This window comes from Mobula birostris, chromosome 11, assembly GCF_030028105.1.
Source record: "Mobula birostris isolate sMobBir1 chromosome 11, sMobBir1.hap1, whole genome shotgun sequence".
In the NCBI taxonomy this organism is placed as follows: Eukaryota; Metazoa; Chordata; class Chondrichthyes; order Myliobatiformes; family Myliobatidae; genus Mobula; species Mobula birostris.
This window is the reverse complement of record NC_092380.1, coordinates 52632901-52653555: the sequence shown is the minus strand read 5'-3', so window position 1 is coordinate 52653555 and position 20655 is coordinate 52632901. Positions and strand designations below refer to the sequence as shown.

Sequence of the window (20655 nt, the reverse complement as noted above, 5' to 3'; positions counted from 1 at the left end):
TGGGGTGTTATGTTGAAGGTGTATAAGACGTTGGTGAGGCCTGATCTGGAGTACTGTGTGTAGTTCTGATCACTTACCTACAGGAAAGACGTAAACGAGGTTGAAAGAGTGCAGAGAAAATTTACGAGGATGTTGCTGGGTCTGGAGGACCCGAGTTATAAGGAAAAATTGACTAGGTTAGGACTGTGTTCTTTAAAACGTAGAAGATTGAGAGGAGATTTGATAGAGGTATACAAAATTATGAAGGATATACAAAAGATAAATGCAAGCAGGCTTTTTCCACTGTTGGGTGGAACCACAACCAAAGCTTATGGATTAAGGGTGAAAGGTAAGAAGATTAAGGGGAACATAAGGGGAAACTTCGTCACTAAGAGGGTCATGAAAGTGGTCTATGCGAGCTCGATTTCAATGCTTAATAGAAATTTGGATAGGTACATGGCTATGGTCCCGGTGCAGGTCGTTGGCAGTAGGCAGTTTAAATGGTTTTTGGCATGGACAAGATGGACCTGTTTCTGTGGTGTACTTCTCTATGACTTAGTTGTGTTTGAACTCCATTCTTCATTTTTTTTTGTTGTTATTTGAGGAGAGGGGCAGTATAAGTGTGAGGGCAGTTTGTTGTTCTTGGTGTCGGATGTGGGAGGCCCTGGAGTCTCCAAGCCTCCCGGACGTCCACATCTGCGCCAGGTGCGCCGAGATGCAGCTCCTAAGGGACCGCATTAGGGAACTGGAGCTGCCGCTCGATGACCTTCGTCCGGTCAGGGAGAGTGAGGAGTTGATAGAGAGGAGTTACAGGCAGGTGGTCACACCGGGGCCACGGGACGCAGACCAGTGGGTCACGGTTAGGAGGGGGAAGGGGAAGAGTCAGGTAATAGAGAGTACTCTGGTGGCTGTGCCCCTTGACAATAGGTACTCCCGTTTGAGTACTGTTGGGGGGTGACAGCTTACCCGGGGAAGCGACAGTGGCCGTGCCTCTGGCACAGAGTCCGGCCCTGTAGCTCAGAAGGGTAAGGAAAGGAAGAGGAGGGCAGTTGTAATAGGGGACTCGATAGTAAGGGGGTCAGATAGGCGATTCTGTGGACGCAGTCCAGAGACCCAGATGGTAGTTTGTCTCCCTGGTGCCAGGGTCCGGGATATTTCTGATTGTGTCCAAGATATCCTGAAGTGGGAGGGTGAGGAGCCAGAGGTCGTGGTACATATAGGTACCAATGACATAGGTAGGAAAAGAGAAGAGGTCCTGAAAGGAGAATATAGGGAGCTAGGAAGGGAGTTGAGAAAAAGGACCGCAAAGGTAGTAATCTCGGGATTACTGCCTGTGCCACGCGACAGTGAGAGTAGGAATGCAATGAGGTGGAGGATAAATGCGTGGCTGAGGGATTGGAGCAGGGGGCAGGGATTCAAGTTTTTGCATCATCGGGACCTCTTTTGGTGCAGGCATGACCTGTACAAAAAGGATGGGTTACACTTGAATCCTAGGGGGACCAATATCCTGGCAGGGAGATTAGTGAGGGCTACTGAGGTGACTTTAAACTAGAATGGTTGGGGGGGTGGGAATCAAATTAAAGAGGCTAGGCGAGAGGAGGTTAGTTCACAACAGGGGGATGGGAACAAGTGCAGAGAGACAGAGGGGTGTAAAATGAGGGTAGAAGCAAAAAGTAGTAAGGTGAAAAGTAAAACTGGTAGGCCGACAAATTCAGGGCAAGCATCAAAAAGGGCCACTTTTCAACATAATTGTATAAGGGCTAAGAGAGTTGTAAAAGCGCGCCTGAAGGCTTTGTGTGTCAATGCAAGGAGCATTCGTGACAAGGTGGATGAATTAAAAGTGCAGATTGTTATTAATGAATATGATATAGTTGGGATCACCGAGACATGGCTCCAGGGTGACCAAGGATGGGAGCTCAACATTCAGGGATATTCAATATTCAGGAGGGATAGACATGAAAGAAAAGGAGGTGGGGTGGCGTTGCTGGTTAGAGAGGAGATTAACGCAATAGAAAGGAAGGACATAAGCCGGGAGGATGTGGAATTGATATGGGTAGAGCTGCGTAACACTAAGGAGCAGAAAACGCTGGTGGGAGTTGTGTACAGGCCACCTAACAGTAGTAGTGAGGTTGGGGATGGTATTAAACAGGAAATTAGAAATGTGTGCAATAAAGGAACAGCAGTTATAATGGGTGACGTCAATCTACATGTAGATTGGGTGAACCAAATTGGTAAGGGTGCTGAGGAAGAGGATTTCTTGGAACGTATGCAGGATGGTTTTTTGAACCAACATGTCGAGGAACCAACAAGAGAGCAGGCTATTCTAGACTGGGTATTGAGCAATGAGGAAGGGTTAATTAGCAATCTTGTCATGAGAGGCCCCTTGGGTAAGAGTGACCATAATATGGTGGAATTCTTCATTAAGATGGAGAGTGACATAGTTAATGCAGAAACAAAGGTTCTGAACTTAAAAAAGGGTAACTTTGAAGGTATGAGACGTGAATTAGCTAAGATAGGCTGGCAAATGATACTTAAAGGGTTGACGGTGGATATGCAATGGCAAGCATTTAAAGATCGCATGGATGAACTACAACAATTGTTCATCCCAGTTTGGCAAAAGAATAAATCAAGGAAGGTAGTGCACCCGTGGCTGACAAGGGAAATTAGGGATGGTATCAATTCCAAAGAAGAAACATACAAATTAGCCAGAAAAAGTGGCTCACCTGAGGACTGGGAGAAATTCAGAGTTCAGCAGAGGAGGACAAAGGGCTTAATGAGGAAGGTGAAAAAAGATTATGAGAGAAAACTGGCAGGGAACATAAAAGCTAACTGTAAAAGCTTTTATAGATATGTGAAAAGAAAAAGATTGGTTAAGACAAATGTAGGTCCCCTACAGATAGAAACAGGTGAATTGATTATGGGGAGCAAGGACATGGCAGACCAATTGAATAATTACTTTGGTTCTGTCTTCACTAAGGAGGACATGAATAATCTTCCGGAAATAGTAGGGGACAGAGGGTCCAGTGAGATGGAGGAACTGAGGGAAATACATGTTAGTAGGGAAGTGGTGTTAGGTAAATTGAAGGGATTAAAGGCAGATAAATCCCCAGGGCCAAATGGTCTGCATCCCAGAGTGCTTAAGGAAGTAGCCCAAGAAATAGTGGATGCATTAGTGATAATTTTTCAAAACTCTTTAGATTCTGGACTAGTTCCTGAGGATTGGAGGGTGACTAATGTAACCCCACTTTTTAAAAAAGGAGGGAGAGAGAAACCAGGGAATTATAGACCGGTTAGCCTAACATCAGTGGTGGGGAAACTGCTAGAGTCAGTTACCAAAGATGTGATAACAGCACACTTGGAAAGCAGTGAACTCGTCGGACAAAGTCAGCATGGATTTGTGAAAGGAAAATCATGTCTGACAAATCTCATAGAATTTTTTGAGGATGTAACTAGTAGAGTGGATAGGGGAAAACCAGTAGATGTGGTATATTTGGATTTTCAAAAGGCTTTTGACAAGGTCCCACACAGGAGATTAGTGTGCAAACTTAAAGCACACGGTACTGGGGGTAAGGTATTGATGTGGATAGAGAATTGGTTGGCAGACAGGAAGCAAAGAGTGGAAATAAACAGGACCTTTTCAGAATGGCAGGCAGTGACTAGTGGCGTACTGCAAGGCTCAGTGCTGGGACCCCAGTTGTTTACAATATATATTAATGACTTGAATGAGGGAATTAAATGCAGCATCTCCAAGTTCGCGGATGACACGAAGCTGGGCGGCAGTGTTAGCTGTGAGGAGGATGCTAAGAGGATGCAGAGGATGCAGGGTGACTTGGATAGGTTAGGTGAGTGGGCAAATTCATGGCAGATGCAATTTAATTTGGATAAATGTGAAGTTATCCACTTTGGTGGCAAAAAAAGGAAAACAGATTATTATCTGAATGGTGGCAGATTAGGAAAAGGGGAGGTGCAACGAGACCTGGGTGTCATTATACACCAGTCATTGAAAGTGGGCATGCAGGTACAGCAGGTGGTGAAAAAGGCGAATGGTATGCTGGCATTTATAGCAAGAGCATTCGAGTACAGGAGCAGGGAGGTACTACTGTAGTTGTACGAGGCCTTAGTGAGACCACACCTGGAGTATTGTGTGAAGTTTTGGTCCCCTAATCTGAGGAAAGACATCCTTGCCATAGAGGGAGTACAAAGAAGGTTCACCAGATTGATTCCTGGGATGGCAGGACTTTCATATGATGAAAGACTGGATGGACTAGGCTTATACTCTCTGGAATTTAGAAGATTGAGGGGGGATCTGATTGAAACGTATAAAATCCTAAAGGGATTGGACAGGCTGGATGCAGGAAGATTGTTCCCGATGTTGGGGAAGTCCAGAACGAGGGGTCACAGTTTGAGGATAAAGGGGAAGCCTTTTAGGACCGAGGTTAGGAAAAACTTCTTCACACAGAGAGTGGTGAATCTGTGGAATTCTCTGCCACAGGAAACAGTTGAGTCCAGTTCATTGGCTATATTTAAGAGGGAGTTAGATATGGCCCTTGTGGCTAAAGGGATCAGGGGGTATGGAGGGAAGGCTGGTACAGGGTTCTGAGTTGGATGATCAGCCATGATCATACTGAATGGCAGTGCAGGCTCCAAGGGCCGAATGGCCTACTCCTGCACCTATTTTCTATGTTTCTATGTTTCAAATAAAAAAGCCAACAATTGCATGTAATTTCTTTTTATTGAATTACATCTATTTGCACTTGTCCTTAACATTAATTATTTATCCAACAGCTCTCACTGTCCATGCTTCTTTTAATATATAGTTTTCTTCATGCTTAACAAAATGCAGTAGAGCTAAAAGCATGCAACATTAATTCTCAAGAATACTATCAATCATGGAATGTTATAATTATGAATAAAAACTTTATGAATTAGGACCATTTTCGGAAATAGAGAACTTCACAGGATGACTTAATAATTGTCCAAAATGACAAAAAAAAATCCAACCAGGGAGGATTATACATTTGTATCTTCTCACTCTAATCACAATTTAGAATGTATGAGGGGGTTAGAGCAAGGAGCTACAGATGTATAATTCAGCCAGCAAATTGTAAAATCCATTTCTTTTAACACTTGCAGAATACATCACTGGAATTTGTGAATGTGGCGAAAAAGCGTGTCCACACATTTTGTATAAATACTGCTGTATGGAAGGCACTTAGTGGCTTCATAACTTTGTGAAGTGAACTGACGTGAGCAAAGACACAAGAAGCAGGAGAAACTGGTTTTTGGAGCAACAAATAATTTGTTGGAAGAATTCAAAGGGGGGTGGTAGAGATATTGTTGACATTTTGGGTCAAGACTCCACACAGCAGTACTGAGGGAACACCAGCACCTGTGGTGCAAGTATACGAGGAAGGCCAAAAGTAACATCCATATTCGATTGCCACCTTACTCTATGTTGCTTCCTGTGCTGCTCCAGCCATATCCAAGGAAATTAGATAGTGAGAATAAAGTCAATTACAAAGACCTATTAAATGCTAGGAGTTTATGATGTATGGAAAAAATCTTCATGATTCTTCAACTTGTTTAGTTTTCATGCTCCAATTCTAGAACTTCTAATTAGTCTTAACCCGCTATCAGATCAGGCTTTATTTTATCTCTTACAAGCTTTGATACACATCTTTAAAAAAAACCTTTTATTTCACAGTTTATTTTACTTCAAATTTTATAAAGTTAAGTAATTTGTCATTCTTTGTAAGTGACATGGTTTCAATTTTTGATTGTTCAATTGGAGACTATTTTAGGATATGACTAACTGACCAGGATTAAAGATCCAGGATGGATAAGGTAAAAGTATCAATTATTTCATGGCTTCAAATGCACTGTCAACACACTGAACAGCTGAAAAGTCAAATGTGCCAAATTTGGTCAAATGAATGCTCAATCAGCTGTTCAGCTTCAATATGTAGTCAGTACTAAAAGTGGAATATTCAATATTCATGTTGAAAGAGCAAGGTGATCCACATGGGAACTCACAAACAAATGATTGCAGTTTCTCCAGACTTGTTAGAGATACAAGATATACAAGATTGCTGATTGTGCAACAAAAGGAAATACGAAATGTTATTTAGAAATTGAATTTTTGGACATAATGATTCAGTAGCTTTAGGTGAAAGGTGGAAGCAAAATATTATTTATTTATAGCAAAATGTGAGCAGGCCAGTGAAAATTTTAACCAAGCAAAGCTCCAGGAATTGCAGCTGTTATTTCTCAGAAACTTTAAAGGTCCGCCAAAATGAAACACAACTTCCCTTCCTTTCACTGAATATTTGAAGTTGCTACATAATCAAATGTCAGCTTACTGGTTATTCCTTTTAGGAATTGGAGCATTACATAAAAAGTTGAGAAAAAGATATTTAGAGTATACAAATACTGACATGCAATTAAGAAATTAAACTGAAATCCACACCTCAGATGTCTTCAGAGAAATTTCCACACACATTGACCGCCCAATTCCTGGAAGTTGCCCTGCCAGTGCCTTCTTCGCCTCATGGGTAACTTCAGGAATATCCTTTATTGCGAGATTAAACTGAAACAGGAGGGTTATTTGCCAACAATCCAAGTATATCATAATAAGATTAACCTAGCCTCTTCAAATTCATTAAAGCTGTGGTTGATGAATTTAAGGCTTGCATGATGATCATATTTTATACTTAAAAAGAAATGAAAATATTTAACAACAATCTTATTTCGGAGTTAATCATACACAACCAATTTATGAGATAGGTAACTACTTTCAGAGAAATGCTTCATTCAGCATCAAATGTTGATTTTGGATGGAACCATCTTGGCTGTTTAGCCATTTCTACAAAACAAGTGCATAACTTGCCAGTCGGCCTAGATATACACATTTTATACAATGGTGGTTAAAAGTCTGTGAAACTTCAATTTGGCAAATGTTAACTTAGAATGGGAATTTTTGGGATAGAGATGTATTTCCTTACCCAGTCTGAGCCTGTAGGGGAAGAGCTTGAACGGGTGCAGATTTTTTCTCCAAGTCGTGCTTGTACAATCACCTGAACCGTCTGAAAAACACAGCAGTTAAGTACATAGAAATTGGAGCAGTAGGAGGCTGTAAGGCCCCTTGAGCCACTGTTGCTATTCAGCAAATTGGATCTTGGCTACAGCTCCACTTTCTTGCCAGATGCCACAATAATTCAAATAAGCCATCATACAGTTTTAATTTCTTGCCTCCATTGACAGCAGCAATGATTTTAAATTTTACATATTAATCAAAACTTTGCTGTAAGAATTCAAATGCAAAATCATCTTACAACTTTGAACCAAGGACCTACAGCTTTATAATCATTCCACATTAAGATTACCTGATGACAATCAATTCACGGAAGCTAAGCTTTTCTCAGTTTGTCATATTGCCTCCTTCAGCTTAATAGATGATGCATGAGCATTTTTATTTTACTTAGTCAGTAATGTACAAACTCTTTACAGACAGCAGTAGTATTGAATTTGTGTTGTTGATCCTATAATATTGTTATGCTAACCACTACACTACCATAACAACTGCAGTGTATTAGTTATTGTCCTCATGTTTACACCATGAATGTTCCTCCACTGTAACTGCAAAAGTGTATGGTTATCTAAAGATGTTAACATTTATAACAAGCATTAAATTTAAATTCTTGCCATCAAGCTCAAACTTATCAATTTATGATACACTTTCACACCATATATGGATTATCCTTTTCAAATTTAATTGGTTTTTTATGTCTTAATTATTCATCTGCAGCTAATATGCGGTGATATAGCTAACAAATGGCATTTTTTGAAGAAATGGACAGTGTTGATAACGTTAACAACATTTATTCCTTAATGAAATAAAACACAGTCTATCTAGTTATTAACATATCACTATTTGTGGGATTTGTTTAAGTTAACTGTTCTTTCCTTTGAAACAACAGTAAATGAACTTCAAAAGTTCCAGAGGTCGAATGAGACCAATAGAGTTCCAGAGAAGAAAGTATCTACCAATAAAAGGAAGGTAGGGCCAAGAAAAGTAGCCATTTACATTGGTCTGCTGACAAACAGAAGAATTAGACTAAGCAGGGATTTGAAAAAGCATTAGGAGATATTGTGGGTGCAAAATCTTTAAGAGATGGACACTCTTCGTATTTAATAAAGATCGTAAGCAATGCGAGAAAGCTTTGCGGTTAAAAGCTGTGGGAAGAAGGGAAGTAACAACAAGGGATTATATTGAACGACAGAGGCTTTGGGGAGTAGTTTCTGGAGTGCCTCTAATGTATGCATGGACAATTTAAAAAATAATTTCGTCAAAGGTAAAGTTGTGGATGCTAAATGTTTACAAGGTTTTGTGGTGGAGTTCTAACAGATAGCTTTATCGATGTTGATTAAATTTGATGGAAAAATGTATACGTTAAAATTTGGTTATATGACTTACATGATTTGAGTATATGTGCTACCCTTTCTGAATGTTCTCAATGTCAGAAGTTTAGTCATGTAGCAGCTGTGTGTAAGGGTAAAAAGTGCTGTGGTAGTTATGAAGAAGAACATGATTATTGCAGTTGCGGAGAAGGTGTTAGGTTAAATTGTAGTAACTGTGGAGGAGAATATAGTTCTGCCTATGCAGTGTCCTGTATATAAGAAAGCTATGGAAGTGTAGCATGTTAGGGTCGAGATGGGCAGGAGTTCTGCAGAAAGTACAGAAGACAGTGTCAATTGGACCTATTAATATCCAGAATACAGATAGTTTAAAGACAACGTGGGAAGCGCATGATAGTATAACAGAAGATTCTCTTATTGTTGATAAGCTAAAGTTTGTCACATTCATGGCAGATGTGGTACAGGACAAACTAAAAGTAGAACAGAAAAAATTATAATTATATTAAAGACTGTAAAAAAAAAACTAGAGATAGAGGACTTAACTCTAGAAGTTATTAATAATGCCTTACAAGGAGTTCAGATGTTCAGACCTCAAAGACAGGTTGTTAATGTTTTTTCCCTAATCTTACAATGGAATGCTAGAAGCCTGTTAGCTAATGATCAAGAGTTTACAAAATTTACTGAATATCTTAGATAAGTAGATAGATAAATACTTTATTGATTCCAAATGAGATTAGTGTCACAGTAGCATTACAAGTGCACAGATACACAAATGTTAGAAGTAAGAAAGAATAAAAAAAAGTTACCTCAAACAGTCTAAACTGAAGGGGTCAGGAGGGGTCACCAATTCCCCAGCCATAGGCTGACTCATTATAGGGGCTAATGGCTGAGAATAAGAATGACCTCATATAGCGCTCTTTGGAGCAACACAGTTGGCTTACTCCATTACTAAAAGTGGTCCCCTGCTCAGCCAAGGTGGCATGCAGAGGGTGGGAAACATTTTCCAGAATGGTCAGGATTTTCCGTAGTGTCCTTTGTTTTACCACAACTTCCATTGTGTCCAGTTTGACTCCTATAAGTCAGCCCTTCTAATCAGTTTCACCCATGTTGATGCCATTGCCCCAGCACACCACCGCACAGAATATTGTACTGGTGACAACAGACTGGGAGAACATGCGAAGGAGAAGCCTGCATACTCGAAAGGACCCCAGTCTCTTCAGGAAATAGAGGTGACTCGGGCCCTTCTTGTACACAGCCTCTGTGTTGGTGCTGCACTCAAGTCTGTCTTCCAGGTGCGGAGCGGTTATGATGGCGCTAACTGGCGACTCCTTTGCTTGTATCTTCAAAAACAGCTCTATTTCTATCTTTGATATCTCTTTTATTCCTTTTTAAGGTTCTTTTGAAGACCCGGACCTGGAGTTACACTCTGACTTTGGTTCTTTGCGGGAATGGGACCCGCACTCAGGGGTTCACGACCAGCCGCTTTTTGATACCCCAAGGACATGGTATGGAAGACAAGCACGCCTTCAGGGTTCTGGATTTTCGTGGCTCTGGAGACGTGCTGATTCTAGACTGGTGCCCCTGACTGAAGCAGCGTGGGAGAACAAGGACATCGGAAGCAGCAGGTTCGCTGCTGTGGGTTATGTGTCCGAAGAGCTGCACCTTTCTGGGGCCAACACTCTGGGCGCAGAGCTCGGAAAAAGCGGCGCCATAGACTTTTAACATCGTAAATCAGTGAATTGTTTGCTATGTCTCCCCTCTCGCTATGAAATGGAGACACCTCTTTTCCCCTTGTTAGGGAGACAGCAAGCCTGTAGTTTGTCGAATTACTGGATGAACGAGTAGTATTTGGGTACTGGAAGTTTGTCTTTATTGATGCTTGCTGCAAGCTCGAGTGCTCGGTGGAGGGGGGAGTTGGGTGGTGGATGCTTTTTGCTGGTGGGGGGGTGGTTGCCTTACTGCTGCTTGTGTGGGCAAGGGGGGAGCTGGGGGGGGGCTTTGGGATTCTAATGTTTCGCCGCCATTCTTTCTTTGGGCCACCCCTTAGGCACCCCACTGAGATTATACTGTGGTTCTGTTAAGTCATCCTCAGTTTCAGTATTACTTGTAGAAATATGTGAAGTACCTTTACATCTACACATGTTACAATTAGCAATGGTTTATTGGTTTAATGTAAGAGGACAAAGTTTGTCATCCAATAATGTTGTCAATAAGCGTGTTAGAAACACTCTACTCTTCAGTTTTGGCATGCTGGGAAATATGGACACAGAATCTTCGGTTATTTAATGTGGATGATGGTCCCAGTGTACCCCCTTCTGTCACTCCTCATTAGTTTTTCCCTTTGCCTGTGGTTGATCTGGGTCTTCAGGAATGATCAAGATGAAAAGTGATTGTTTATGATTGGCACAGGAAGTTCAGCTACATATGCAAGGCAGATATTATGGATTCTTACATATCTACACAGAAGGTTCAGAAGATCCAGTGACAGGTCATTCAGGTGATTGCTAATGTTCCAAACTTTCAGGCGACTATTAAGAAAAGATTGTCAAAGTGTCAGTATTCCCATCTGAGATGGTTGCTATCATTTTAGCCGTAGAATGGGTCGAAGCAGTGTGTCCTGATTACGTACTTCTGTGCTCTGATTTGTTCTCAGTCTTGTTATCTTTTAAAACAGGCCAGGACATTCTTCTTGAGATTGGACAACATCCATTGAGGCTGCAGGGTCTCGATCTGTGTATACGTTTCATATGGGTTTTTGTCCATGTTGGGTTTGAAGAAAATGAGGAGGCAGACATTCTTACCAAGCAATCACTTAAAATAAATATATAAATGTCCTGGTGATTTTGCACAAGGGAGAGATGAAAGCCATACTTAAAAAGTCAACTCAGTCGCAGTGGCAATAAAGTTGGGATGAGGAAAAATCCAGAGGACGGTTGGAACTCAACTGGGGATGAGTATAAAAGGAAGGAAGGAAGGAAGGAAGAAGTTGTACTTGTACATTTATGTATTGGACATACTAGGCTGAATAATTCTTTGTTCAGAATTAATAGGCATGATACGAGCATTTGTAGGAAATGCAATTGTCAAGAAAAGGTGCAGTATATATTGTCTGAATGCAGTTTCAATGAGGTGCAAAGGAAACAAATAATTGTTAGATTGAGTTCTTTGGGAGAGCCACAGTACCACATGGACAGTTTGTTAGGATATCACTGCCATTGTAATGTATACCAGCGCATACTTGACTTTCTGAAAAGCATTAAACTTCTTGATATTATATGAATATTTTTTGTGTTATTGTGTGACCTTTGACATAGTGGTCAAAGTCACTCAATCTAGGTGTTCAATGAGATTCCTCTCATTCTTCTTAACTCCAGCAGGTATGGGCCCAGATCCATTAAATGCCCTCATACATTCTCATACCATCTCTTTAGCTACCTCTTTCAGAACCTTGGGTGTAGTCCATCTGGTCCAGGCAATTTCAGATCTTGCAGCTTCTTAAGCAATTCAGGAGATCAAATAAAAGGTGGTAGTATATAGTTAGTGGAGGCAGCTTAATAACATTGAAATCTAGAGCGATCTTGGAATCCAGGTCCATTGTCAACTGAAAGTGACTACACAAATAGATAAGGTGGTGAGGAAGACATACGGCATTCTTTTCTGCATTGATAGGAGTGTCGAGTACATGAGTAAGTCACGCTGCTGGGGCATAAAACTTTAGTTACAGTGCACTTGGTGGTATTGTGTGCAGTTCTAGTTACTTCATTACATCTTCTTTTTATTTCAGATATAGTTCGGCTACTGTTAGAGCCCGTTATCTACATTCTAGTGTTGTGCTTTTGGGCTGATCAGGCGATCTGGCGCTTCGCTGCCTCAGAGAGTGTTCTACGAGGCTGGGAGCAAAGCCTGTGGCAAGGAGGCGGGTCCTGGGCCCATGATCAACTCAATCTCTTAAGAAGTGCCGAGGAAGACTGAAATCATTGAAGTGAGTGCACAAGGCAAGCAAGTGTTCAGCGCAAACTACAAGCCTCTCACTCGTTGCTGCCGGAGAAGGTATCTGCATGTGGTAGTCTCTCACACTTGCTGCTCCAAAGGGAAGGTCTCTGCATTTGTGTGATCTCTATCCCTCAATGCTGTGAAATGATGGGGCCAAAGCAAGGTTTAATCAACACAAACTATAGATTTGGACTCTAATTCAGGTTTATGATGTGTTCTAGTTTCTAGTTCTGGTCATTCTTTTTTGTTACTACTTTTGATGGATTTTTGAATCAGGCTGGCCTGCAGATAATGAACACTGGGCTCAACTGCACTGAAACATGCCTTTTGATTTTGAGTTTTATATTCTGTATTCTTGCTTATTTTTTTTGTTGCTGTTTGCAAGACTTTTTTTGCGCATGGAAAGGGTTCAGGGGTTGGTATGCTTTTCTTTGAACGGGTTGGTTCCATGCTCTTCTTTGTTTTGTGACTGTCTGTGTGGAAGGCAAATCTCAAGGTTGTATATACTGCATACATACTTTGAATTACAGGAAGGATATGGAGACTATATAAAGGGTGCAGCTGGATTAGAGGGTATGAGCTATAAGGAAAAGTTTGACACACTTGGATTGTTCTCTAGTGTCAGAGGCTGAGGGAGACCGGTTTCTAAAAATAAGGCCAACATAGGGTGGACAGTTAGATTCTTTTAACCTGGGTAGAAATGTCCAGAGTACATGCTTGCTCTTAAAAGTTAGAAGGGGAGAGTTTTTTTTTATAAAGTAGAGTGGTAATCTCTGGAATGGTTAACCACTAATAGTAGTAGAAGTAAGGAGTTTGGATTTTAAGAGGCTTTTATAAAGATAAAGGAACAATGAAGGGAATGGAAGGATACAGAAGATGCACAGGAGAAGGACTTTTACTATATATTGGCCCTCGAGATTGGCATTTCCAGGTCAGAAATGTTCACTTTTTGCAGGGTGTAGTATGACCTATTAAGCATTTGTAGCATTTTGTTTTCCTTTGGGTTTCCAGCATCTACAGTGCATTTGCTTTGTTTTCCATTCTGTTCAATGTAAATCATTTTGGGATATCCTGACTGTGTGAAAGTTCACCATTTTAAAGCAAGTCTTTCTCTCATTACAAATCCATAACATGCAATATAAAGTAGGCATATGCTCAAGAATGCAACTTTGAAGTAGATATGAAAAATAAGGATATGCTGGAAAAAGACCGGTGACAGATTTTACGAGAATATTGCGACGCTTTATTTAATGTAGGTAGGAAGTTAAGTCTTTACTACCCAAATTCAAAGCTGCAGTCAATGTTTTCTTTGTTTGATTCAATATGCAGGCTAAATACAAATCTTGTTTCAACTGAAAATTATCACATCTCTTCGCATTAATTGGTAATACAGTGGATTCCAGTTAATAGGGGAGCCATTTATTTAGGACAACTCTTAAAGAACAAAAACAAGTCGAGAAAATAGCCGGGGTTACTTCACTTATTTAGGACACTTTCCACTTAATTAGGACAGGAAACTGTTGCCAACTAGTTTGTAACTAGCGTCAGTTGCATGTATTTGAATGGCCATTAGACACTACACCATGATTTGAGTGAACAGTTTTTAAGTAGCATCAATTGCATGTGTTTGTCTTCAAAAAGCAGCTAATTTTGTCAATGATAGTTGGTGGGAAGTAAGCAGTAAAACAATCCAGAGCTGTTTTGCTCACTGTGGTTTCAAACATTCAGGTTTGGAGATGCCAGAAATGATTTCACTACTTCAGTAAGTTAAGCACTATGAAGAATTTGAAGGTATTGCCAATCAGCTTGAATGACAGAATTAAAATTAAAATGAAGACCTGGAGGATGCAATTGTCGACAGCATTGTATAAAGGCAGTCAATTATGTGCACTGGGTGCCGATTTTGTTCATTTACAGTCAAAAGAATGTGACACGGATGAATTCTTCCGTCAATACGTACTACAGCTTTATAATACTGTAGTGGTATTGGTATTGTTCCAATTTGTTCTGTATTTCATTTAAATATATAATTACTCAGTGTGTCTTTTTTATGTCTTTTTAACTATTTCCGTGAAACTTTGGCTAATTTAAGCAGCTTCTTAATTGAGCCAAAATGTACTGGACCAGATGTGTCACAATTAACCAGAATCCACCGTACTTTATTTGTACCTTCAGGGCAAAGAATTTGATAAACTTATCCAGGTCCTTTTTATCTTGAGGACTCAGTTCACCATCCATGGTGGGAAAAACCTGTAGATAAGGCAGAAAATAAAAAAAACAATTTATAATTATTAGAGTATAAAGACGGAGTTCGATAAAAACAGCATGTTTCCATTAGCCAACATTTAGTGCTTTAGCTTTTTTTTCCATTCTGTTGGATGTAAATCTTAAACTTCAGTGCTCCACATTATCACTTCTCTAACTTTGCTCTCCGGTAATCCAGGAACTAGAGTGTACTTTTGCAAAGTCGTAACGATCTTCACAACACATGTTATATACAGATATTTTATGAGACAATCATACAGAGGCAACAATATGCAAGTAATATTGATGCTTGTGGACTTTACAGACACAAGTTAGTGGAAATTTTCCTTATTGAAGAAAACTTAACATGCAGGAAATTCAGTTGACCTTGCCCTGCCTCGATCTGTCAATATGCACTTTTTTTTTTACCTTACACTTTTAAAGTGGTACTTTCAGAATTCTGAGATCTTCTTCCAATTTTTTTTTTTGCCTGAGCTTCACAAGATAAAATTTTACCCTTCGGTAAAGATTTTTAAGTGTAACATTTTCACGTGGGTACATGAAGAACATGGTGATTTGTCAGACAAACCCAACTGGTTTTAGCCGTACTTTCAAGTTCAGATATAGATAACAGTCTTCGAACACAAGGGGAATTCAAGTTGCAGTTGCATGCTCAGCTGACCATACTGACTCAATTTCAAAAACACTGCTGGATTTTACTTACATTCATTATTTCTAAGACGGTATTATTCCATTCTCATGGAAAGGAACTGTGATGTCTGCTACATATCATGTTTGAATTGCACAGCACAGAAATTAACCCTTTTAGCCCGCATTGTCCACTCTAATCTACACCAAGGCCATTTGCCTGCATTCGGGCCCACATTCCTATAAGTTTTTCGATCAAGCTACCTGTGCACATTTCTTTTAACTGTTGTATATTTCCCAATACCACCTTGGGCAACTTGATTCAGATCTGTCTGTCTGTCTAGGTACCATATCCGATGTGGACATGGGTAACCATGGCTTTCCATATAGATCTATCCCTCGTTCTTTGGATGTCTTCCATTTCCTCCTGGGTATGAGGATAAACTACATCCAGCTGTGGAGCATTTGCTTTGGGTAATGAGGTTACCATTAACTACAGCTACCTCCAGGTCACCCATAGGCAAGGTGTAGCACCTGTTAGCCTCCCTACTTGGATTATAGTGAAGCCACGGAATGCAGGTGGTGGATGAAGCAGATGGCAAGTTGAGAGTAACATAATCAATGGTTCTTGCTTCTCAGATGCTGAGCAGTAGATCCTTTTAATAGGACAATGGTCAGGGTCACCAGTCTTGTAAAGACACTGCATCGGAAGCAAGCAAGGGGAAGCTACTTCTTGTATTTTATCCCTAGTTTAACCATGGTTGTTTCCGATAACCACATTACCGCTACCTGTCTGCATGTAATTTTCCAAAACATTTGGGTCTCTGCTTTTTAAAAATTCTAATGGCATCTTCAGCACTGAAACTATATTCAACTTTAAGCAGCAGAAAGAACAAATTTTTGATATTCTTCCCACCACAGTTTGAGCAGCACATGCATTGCTTAAGTGTATATTGACTGAGTGGTCTAAATTGTAATGTTAAGGACTAGAATGCTAATTGTGTAAGTATACTTCCTAGCCTACAAAAACCATAAATAGCAAATTACAGCAAGTCTACATAAATACCAACATTAAGGAGGTGTCAAATTAAACCAATCAAATTAAAGATCAAAGTCCGGCAGTACTCTGTTTACAATGGTATGTTGACCCAGAGAACATGACAGACAAATTAAGCTTATGTGGAAGATTTAACACCAGGAATTTCTGAGGGACTCCTGATAACTGTAGTTGGCATTAAAGAGGATAACTGAACAAGTGAAGAATTCTGTCTTCAATTGACCCTGCTGAACAAACACTTAACCCTCAATTGTTGCTCGACCCACTTTATTAAATAGTCAAAAACAAAATTAAACTTCATGTCTGATCAATTATTATAGACTAATAATTGCATAAAAGTCTTGCAGCATCCTGTTATTCCCTACTTGTATGATCCAATTACCTTTTTTTGAGGATATAATGTACAAATTTTAAGTTGCAAGTATTATCCATTCCTGAAACATCCTCACTGATATTATTTGGATTGTCCAAAACTCAGTGGCCAGGAAATAGTTGTGCATATTCACCTGTCCAATTTCCAGCAAAGCCACATTTCAAAACCTCTTAGATATGCTGGTGACAGAGGTTATGTAAAAAAGGCACATCAATTTACATCATAGATTTTCTCTCAACTAAAACCTTAGCTATAATACAACCAAATGCAATACATTTCTTATATATAAAGAAAGGAAGAAATTAGTTGTGGTGGAAGAAACAATTTATTTTCTGAACCTATTCAAATATGTCTGTTGGGATTAGGCATCTGTACAGGAAGTGAGGCCAAGTCTGAGGTCATGGATCAAATTGTTTACAAATCTCTGCCCTATGAATAATGACATTAGTTAGAGTGATTGTAAAGCCATTCCTATACTTTGGGAGAATTGCTGCTTTTATTTGCCTTTAATGTATCACCCAGATGTTTAGCTTGCTGACTAGTATATTGTTAAGTCATAGATTAACAGCTAGAATTTTTAGTGACTCTATTCACAATTAAACATCTGTATCTTTATGACTATAGCGCGTGGCCAAGCGGTTGGGGTGTTGGACTAGCGATCTGAAGGTCGTGAGTTCGAGCCCCAGCTGAGGCAGCGTGTTGTGTCCTTGAGCAAGGCACTTAACCACACACTGCTCCAGTCCACCCAGCTGAAAATGGGTTCCGGCAAAAATGCTGGGGGTTAATCTTGCAACAGAGTGGCGTCCTATCCGGAGGGTGAGGGTGGGAGAGTCTTGAACTCTGTCGCTTCACGCCACGGAAACCGGCATCAGCACCGACCTGATGAGCCTATAAGGCTTGGGACAGACTTTAACTTTAATCTTTATGACTGAATGAAAAGAATGTGAAAATACTGAGGTAAAACAAAGCAGTGATCACTTTTATAAACTTGAAAAATACCCATTTATTCAATCAGAAAGCAAACTATTGATTAGAATTCAATATTGAGCACAATGTCAATTACCAGCTAGTAATATTAAAGGTTAACACAACTAAATGTTAAGTGATCAATTCTAAATGTAATTGTAAAATCTCCTGGTCCTGTTATTAAATACGGTACAACTTAATGTGTTCCAATTGTTCAGAAATCCTAATGATTCAGCATTTAACTCATAGGGTGATGCTTCCAGTGGTCCATTTAAAATCCCCAGAGCTCTGTTCCAAACACTTGTTTTAAATTTCACTGATTTTACGAAAAGGTGTAAGCAGAAGTTCAAACACTATTTGAGTGCCTTGTAATTGACCTCAGTTTTTAACCAAATACTGCAAAGTTCATTTCTAGCATATTGTATTTAAATTTGATAAGATATATTTAAAGGGCAAAGTTACAAGTAGAATTAATTGTCATGTGCTGAAGTAGTGAGATACAATGAAAAACTTGCAGCAGCATCACAAGTTTGCTGATAACCCCAGTGTTGCAGCCTGAATCAAAGGTGGTGGCAAATGACAAATAGGAGGGAGATTGAAAATTAGACTGAGAGGTGCCATAACAACCACCTCTCATCAATGTCAGTAAGACCAAGGAGATGATTATTGACTTCAGGAGGAGGAAACTGGAAGTCCATGAGCCAATCCTCATCAGGGGAGCAGAGGTGGAGAAGGTCATAAACTTTAAATTCCTCAGTGGTATCAGTTCAGAGGATCTATCCTGGGTCTAGTACACAAGTACCATTACGAAGAAAGCACGACAGCGCCTCTATTTTTTAAGAAATTTGCAAAGATTCGGCATGGCATCCGAAACTCTGACAAGCTTTCATTGATGTGGAGAGGATATTGACTAGTTGCATCACAGCCTGGTATGGAATCACCAACGCCCTTGTATAGAAACGTCTACAAAAGGTAGTAAATATAGCCCAGCCTATCACAGGTAAAGCAGTCTCCACTGCTCTGCATCATCTACACAGAATGCTGTCTCAGGAAAGCAGCATTCATCATCAAGGACCTGCCCATCCAGGCCATGATCTCTTCTCGCTGTTGCCATTGGAAAGAGGGTACAGGACCCACACCACCAAGTTCAGGAAGTTATTACTAATCAACCATTAGACTCTTGAACCACAGGGGATAACTTTACTCACCCATTACAGAACTGTTTTCACAAACTACTGACTCAACTTTCAAGTACTCTACATCTCATGTTCTCAATATTTATTGCTTATATTTTCATCATTATTATTTTTTATTTTCTTTTTGTATTTGCACAGGTTATTGTCTTTTTCACATTGGTTGTTTGTTCATCCTTTTGCATGCGATTTTTCATTGATTCTGTTGTGTTTCTTTTACTTATTGTGAATGACCATAAGAAAATGAATCTCAGGGTTGTATATGATGACATGTATATACTTTGATAATAAAGTTACTTAGAACTTGAGTTCAGACAACACAATTTAGTTATACAAAACAGTAAAGCAGAAAACTAAATGTACACCAAATACACCACAGAAGCAGCATGTTACAGAAATAAATGAATTCAATTTCTGTTTACTTCTCTGCACATCTTCTCCAAGTACATACAGTCTCCATTACCTTTAAAATTGCTACTGAATATGGTTCTACCATGCTTTCCAATGCCTTGCTCCAATGTGCTTGGTAAACCATATGGGGAGAACACTAGCAGTCTTACTGACTGCATGACTGGCTACATCAACTTCTGTGTGGACAACACTGTAATACCATCAAGGACTGTTCACTGCTTTTCTAACAACAAACCATGGGTCACCAGTGATCCAAAGGCTCTTTTCAACAACAAAAAAGAGAACCTTTAAACCAGGAGACAGGAAGGAACTAAAACCTGCAGAGGGACCTAAAGGAGAAAACCAAGGTGGCTAAAGAGGAATATAGGAGGAGCTGGAGAACAAGGTTGGGCAGAATAGCACATGGGAGGTGTGGAGAGGCAAAAAGAATATCACTGGCTTCAATCAGTCAAGGCATAGACCCTTTAAATGTGGCCATAAATGGGCTAATAAGTTAAACCAATTCTTCAGTAGGTTTCACAATTACCCTCCCCTCAGCGGGTGCCACGGCACCCAATGCCCCCTCAGCACAAATGTCTCCCCTCCTTCCTCTTACCCCCTCCAGTTCAACACGTGGATGAACAACAAAGGCCACTACCACTGTCTACATCCCTCTACTTGCCCTGCACCTACCATCCAGACCTCCACGTACCGACTACTATCGTCCTGATCTTCACCTCTCCAGCCCCCACCTTCCACCAACTCCCCTGTCATTATGGACTCACCTTCACTACTAAGCAAATGAGAAGGGGTCTGGGGAAACTCAATAATGGCAAAGCACTGGGACCGGATGGTGTGAACCCCAAGGTCCTGAAGGAGTGTGCTGAGCAGCTGTGTGGAGTTCTCCAGCACATTTTTAATCTGAGTCTTAGCATGGAAAGGGTCCCGACTGAGGAAAATTGTGATCTCATTACTCAAGAAAGGCCAAATGTAAGTCTTGAATAACTATCGTTCAGTGGCCCTCACCTCACACATCATGAAGAGCCTAGAAAGGCTGGTCTTGGCTCACCTCTGACCCCTGGTCAAATCAGCTCTCAATCCCTTGCAGTTTCCCTATTGGAGTCGCTGATACTATCATCTACCCGCAGAACAAAGCCTACTTCCATTTGGATAGAGGGCAGCACCGTGAGGATCACGTTTTTTTGATTTCTCAAGTGCCTTCAATACGTACAGCCCTCATTACTGGGGGAAAAACTCCATTCAATGCAGGCTGGCACTTCCATTGTATGCTGGATAATGGATGAACTGACTGCAGACTACAATTTGTGTGGCTTCAGAACTGTATGTTAGACATGGCTATAAGCAGCACTGGAGCCCCACAGGGGACTGTATTGATT

General features: G+C 40.3%; 1 protein-coding gene across 5 annotated transcripts in view; it reads right to left on the bottom strand.

Annotated features, from left to right (window-relative positions):
- Positions 1-20655, bottom strand: part of atg13 (ATG13 autophagy related 13 homolog (S. cerevisiae)) — a 128993-nt gene that overhangs the window by 88331 nt on the left and 20007 nt on the right. For 4 of the 5 annotated variants that reach the window (XM_072272242.1, XM_072272239.1, XM_072272243.1 and 1 more), the window contains exons 2-4: positions 14557-14637; positions 6981-7061; positions 6446-6565 (exon numbers count right to left, since the gene is read on the bottom strand). In XM_072272242.1, the coding sequence (XP_072128343.1) occupies positions 6446-6565; positions 6981-7061; positions 14557-14625 (270 nt within the window). In that variant the 5' untranslated portion in view covers positions 14626-14637. Of the gene's footprint in view, positions 1-6445; positions 6566-6980; positions 7062-11829; positions 11853-14556; positions 14638-20655 lie in introns of those variants that run through there. The other variant, XM_072272245.1, reaches the window with a different exon arrangement.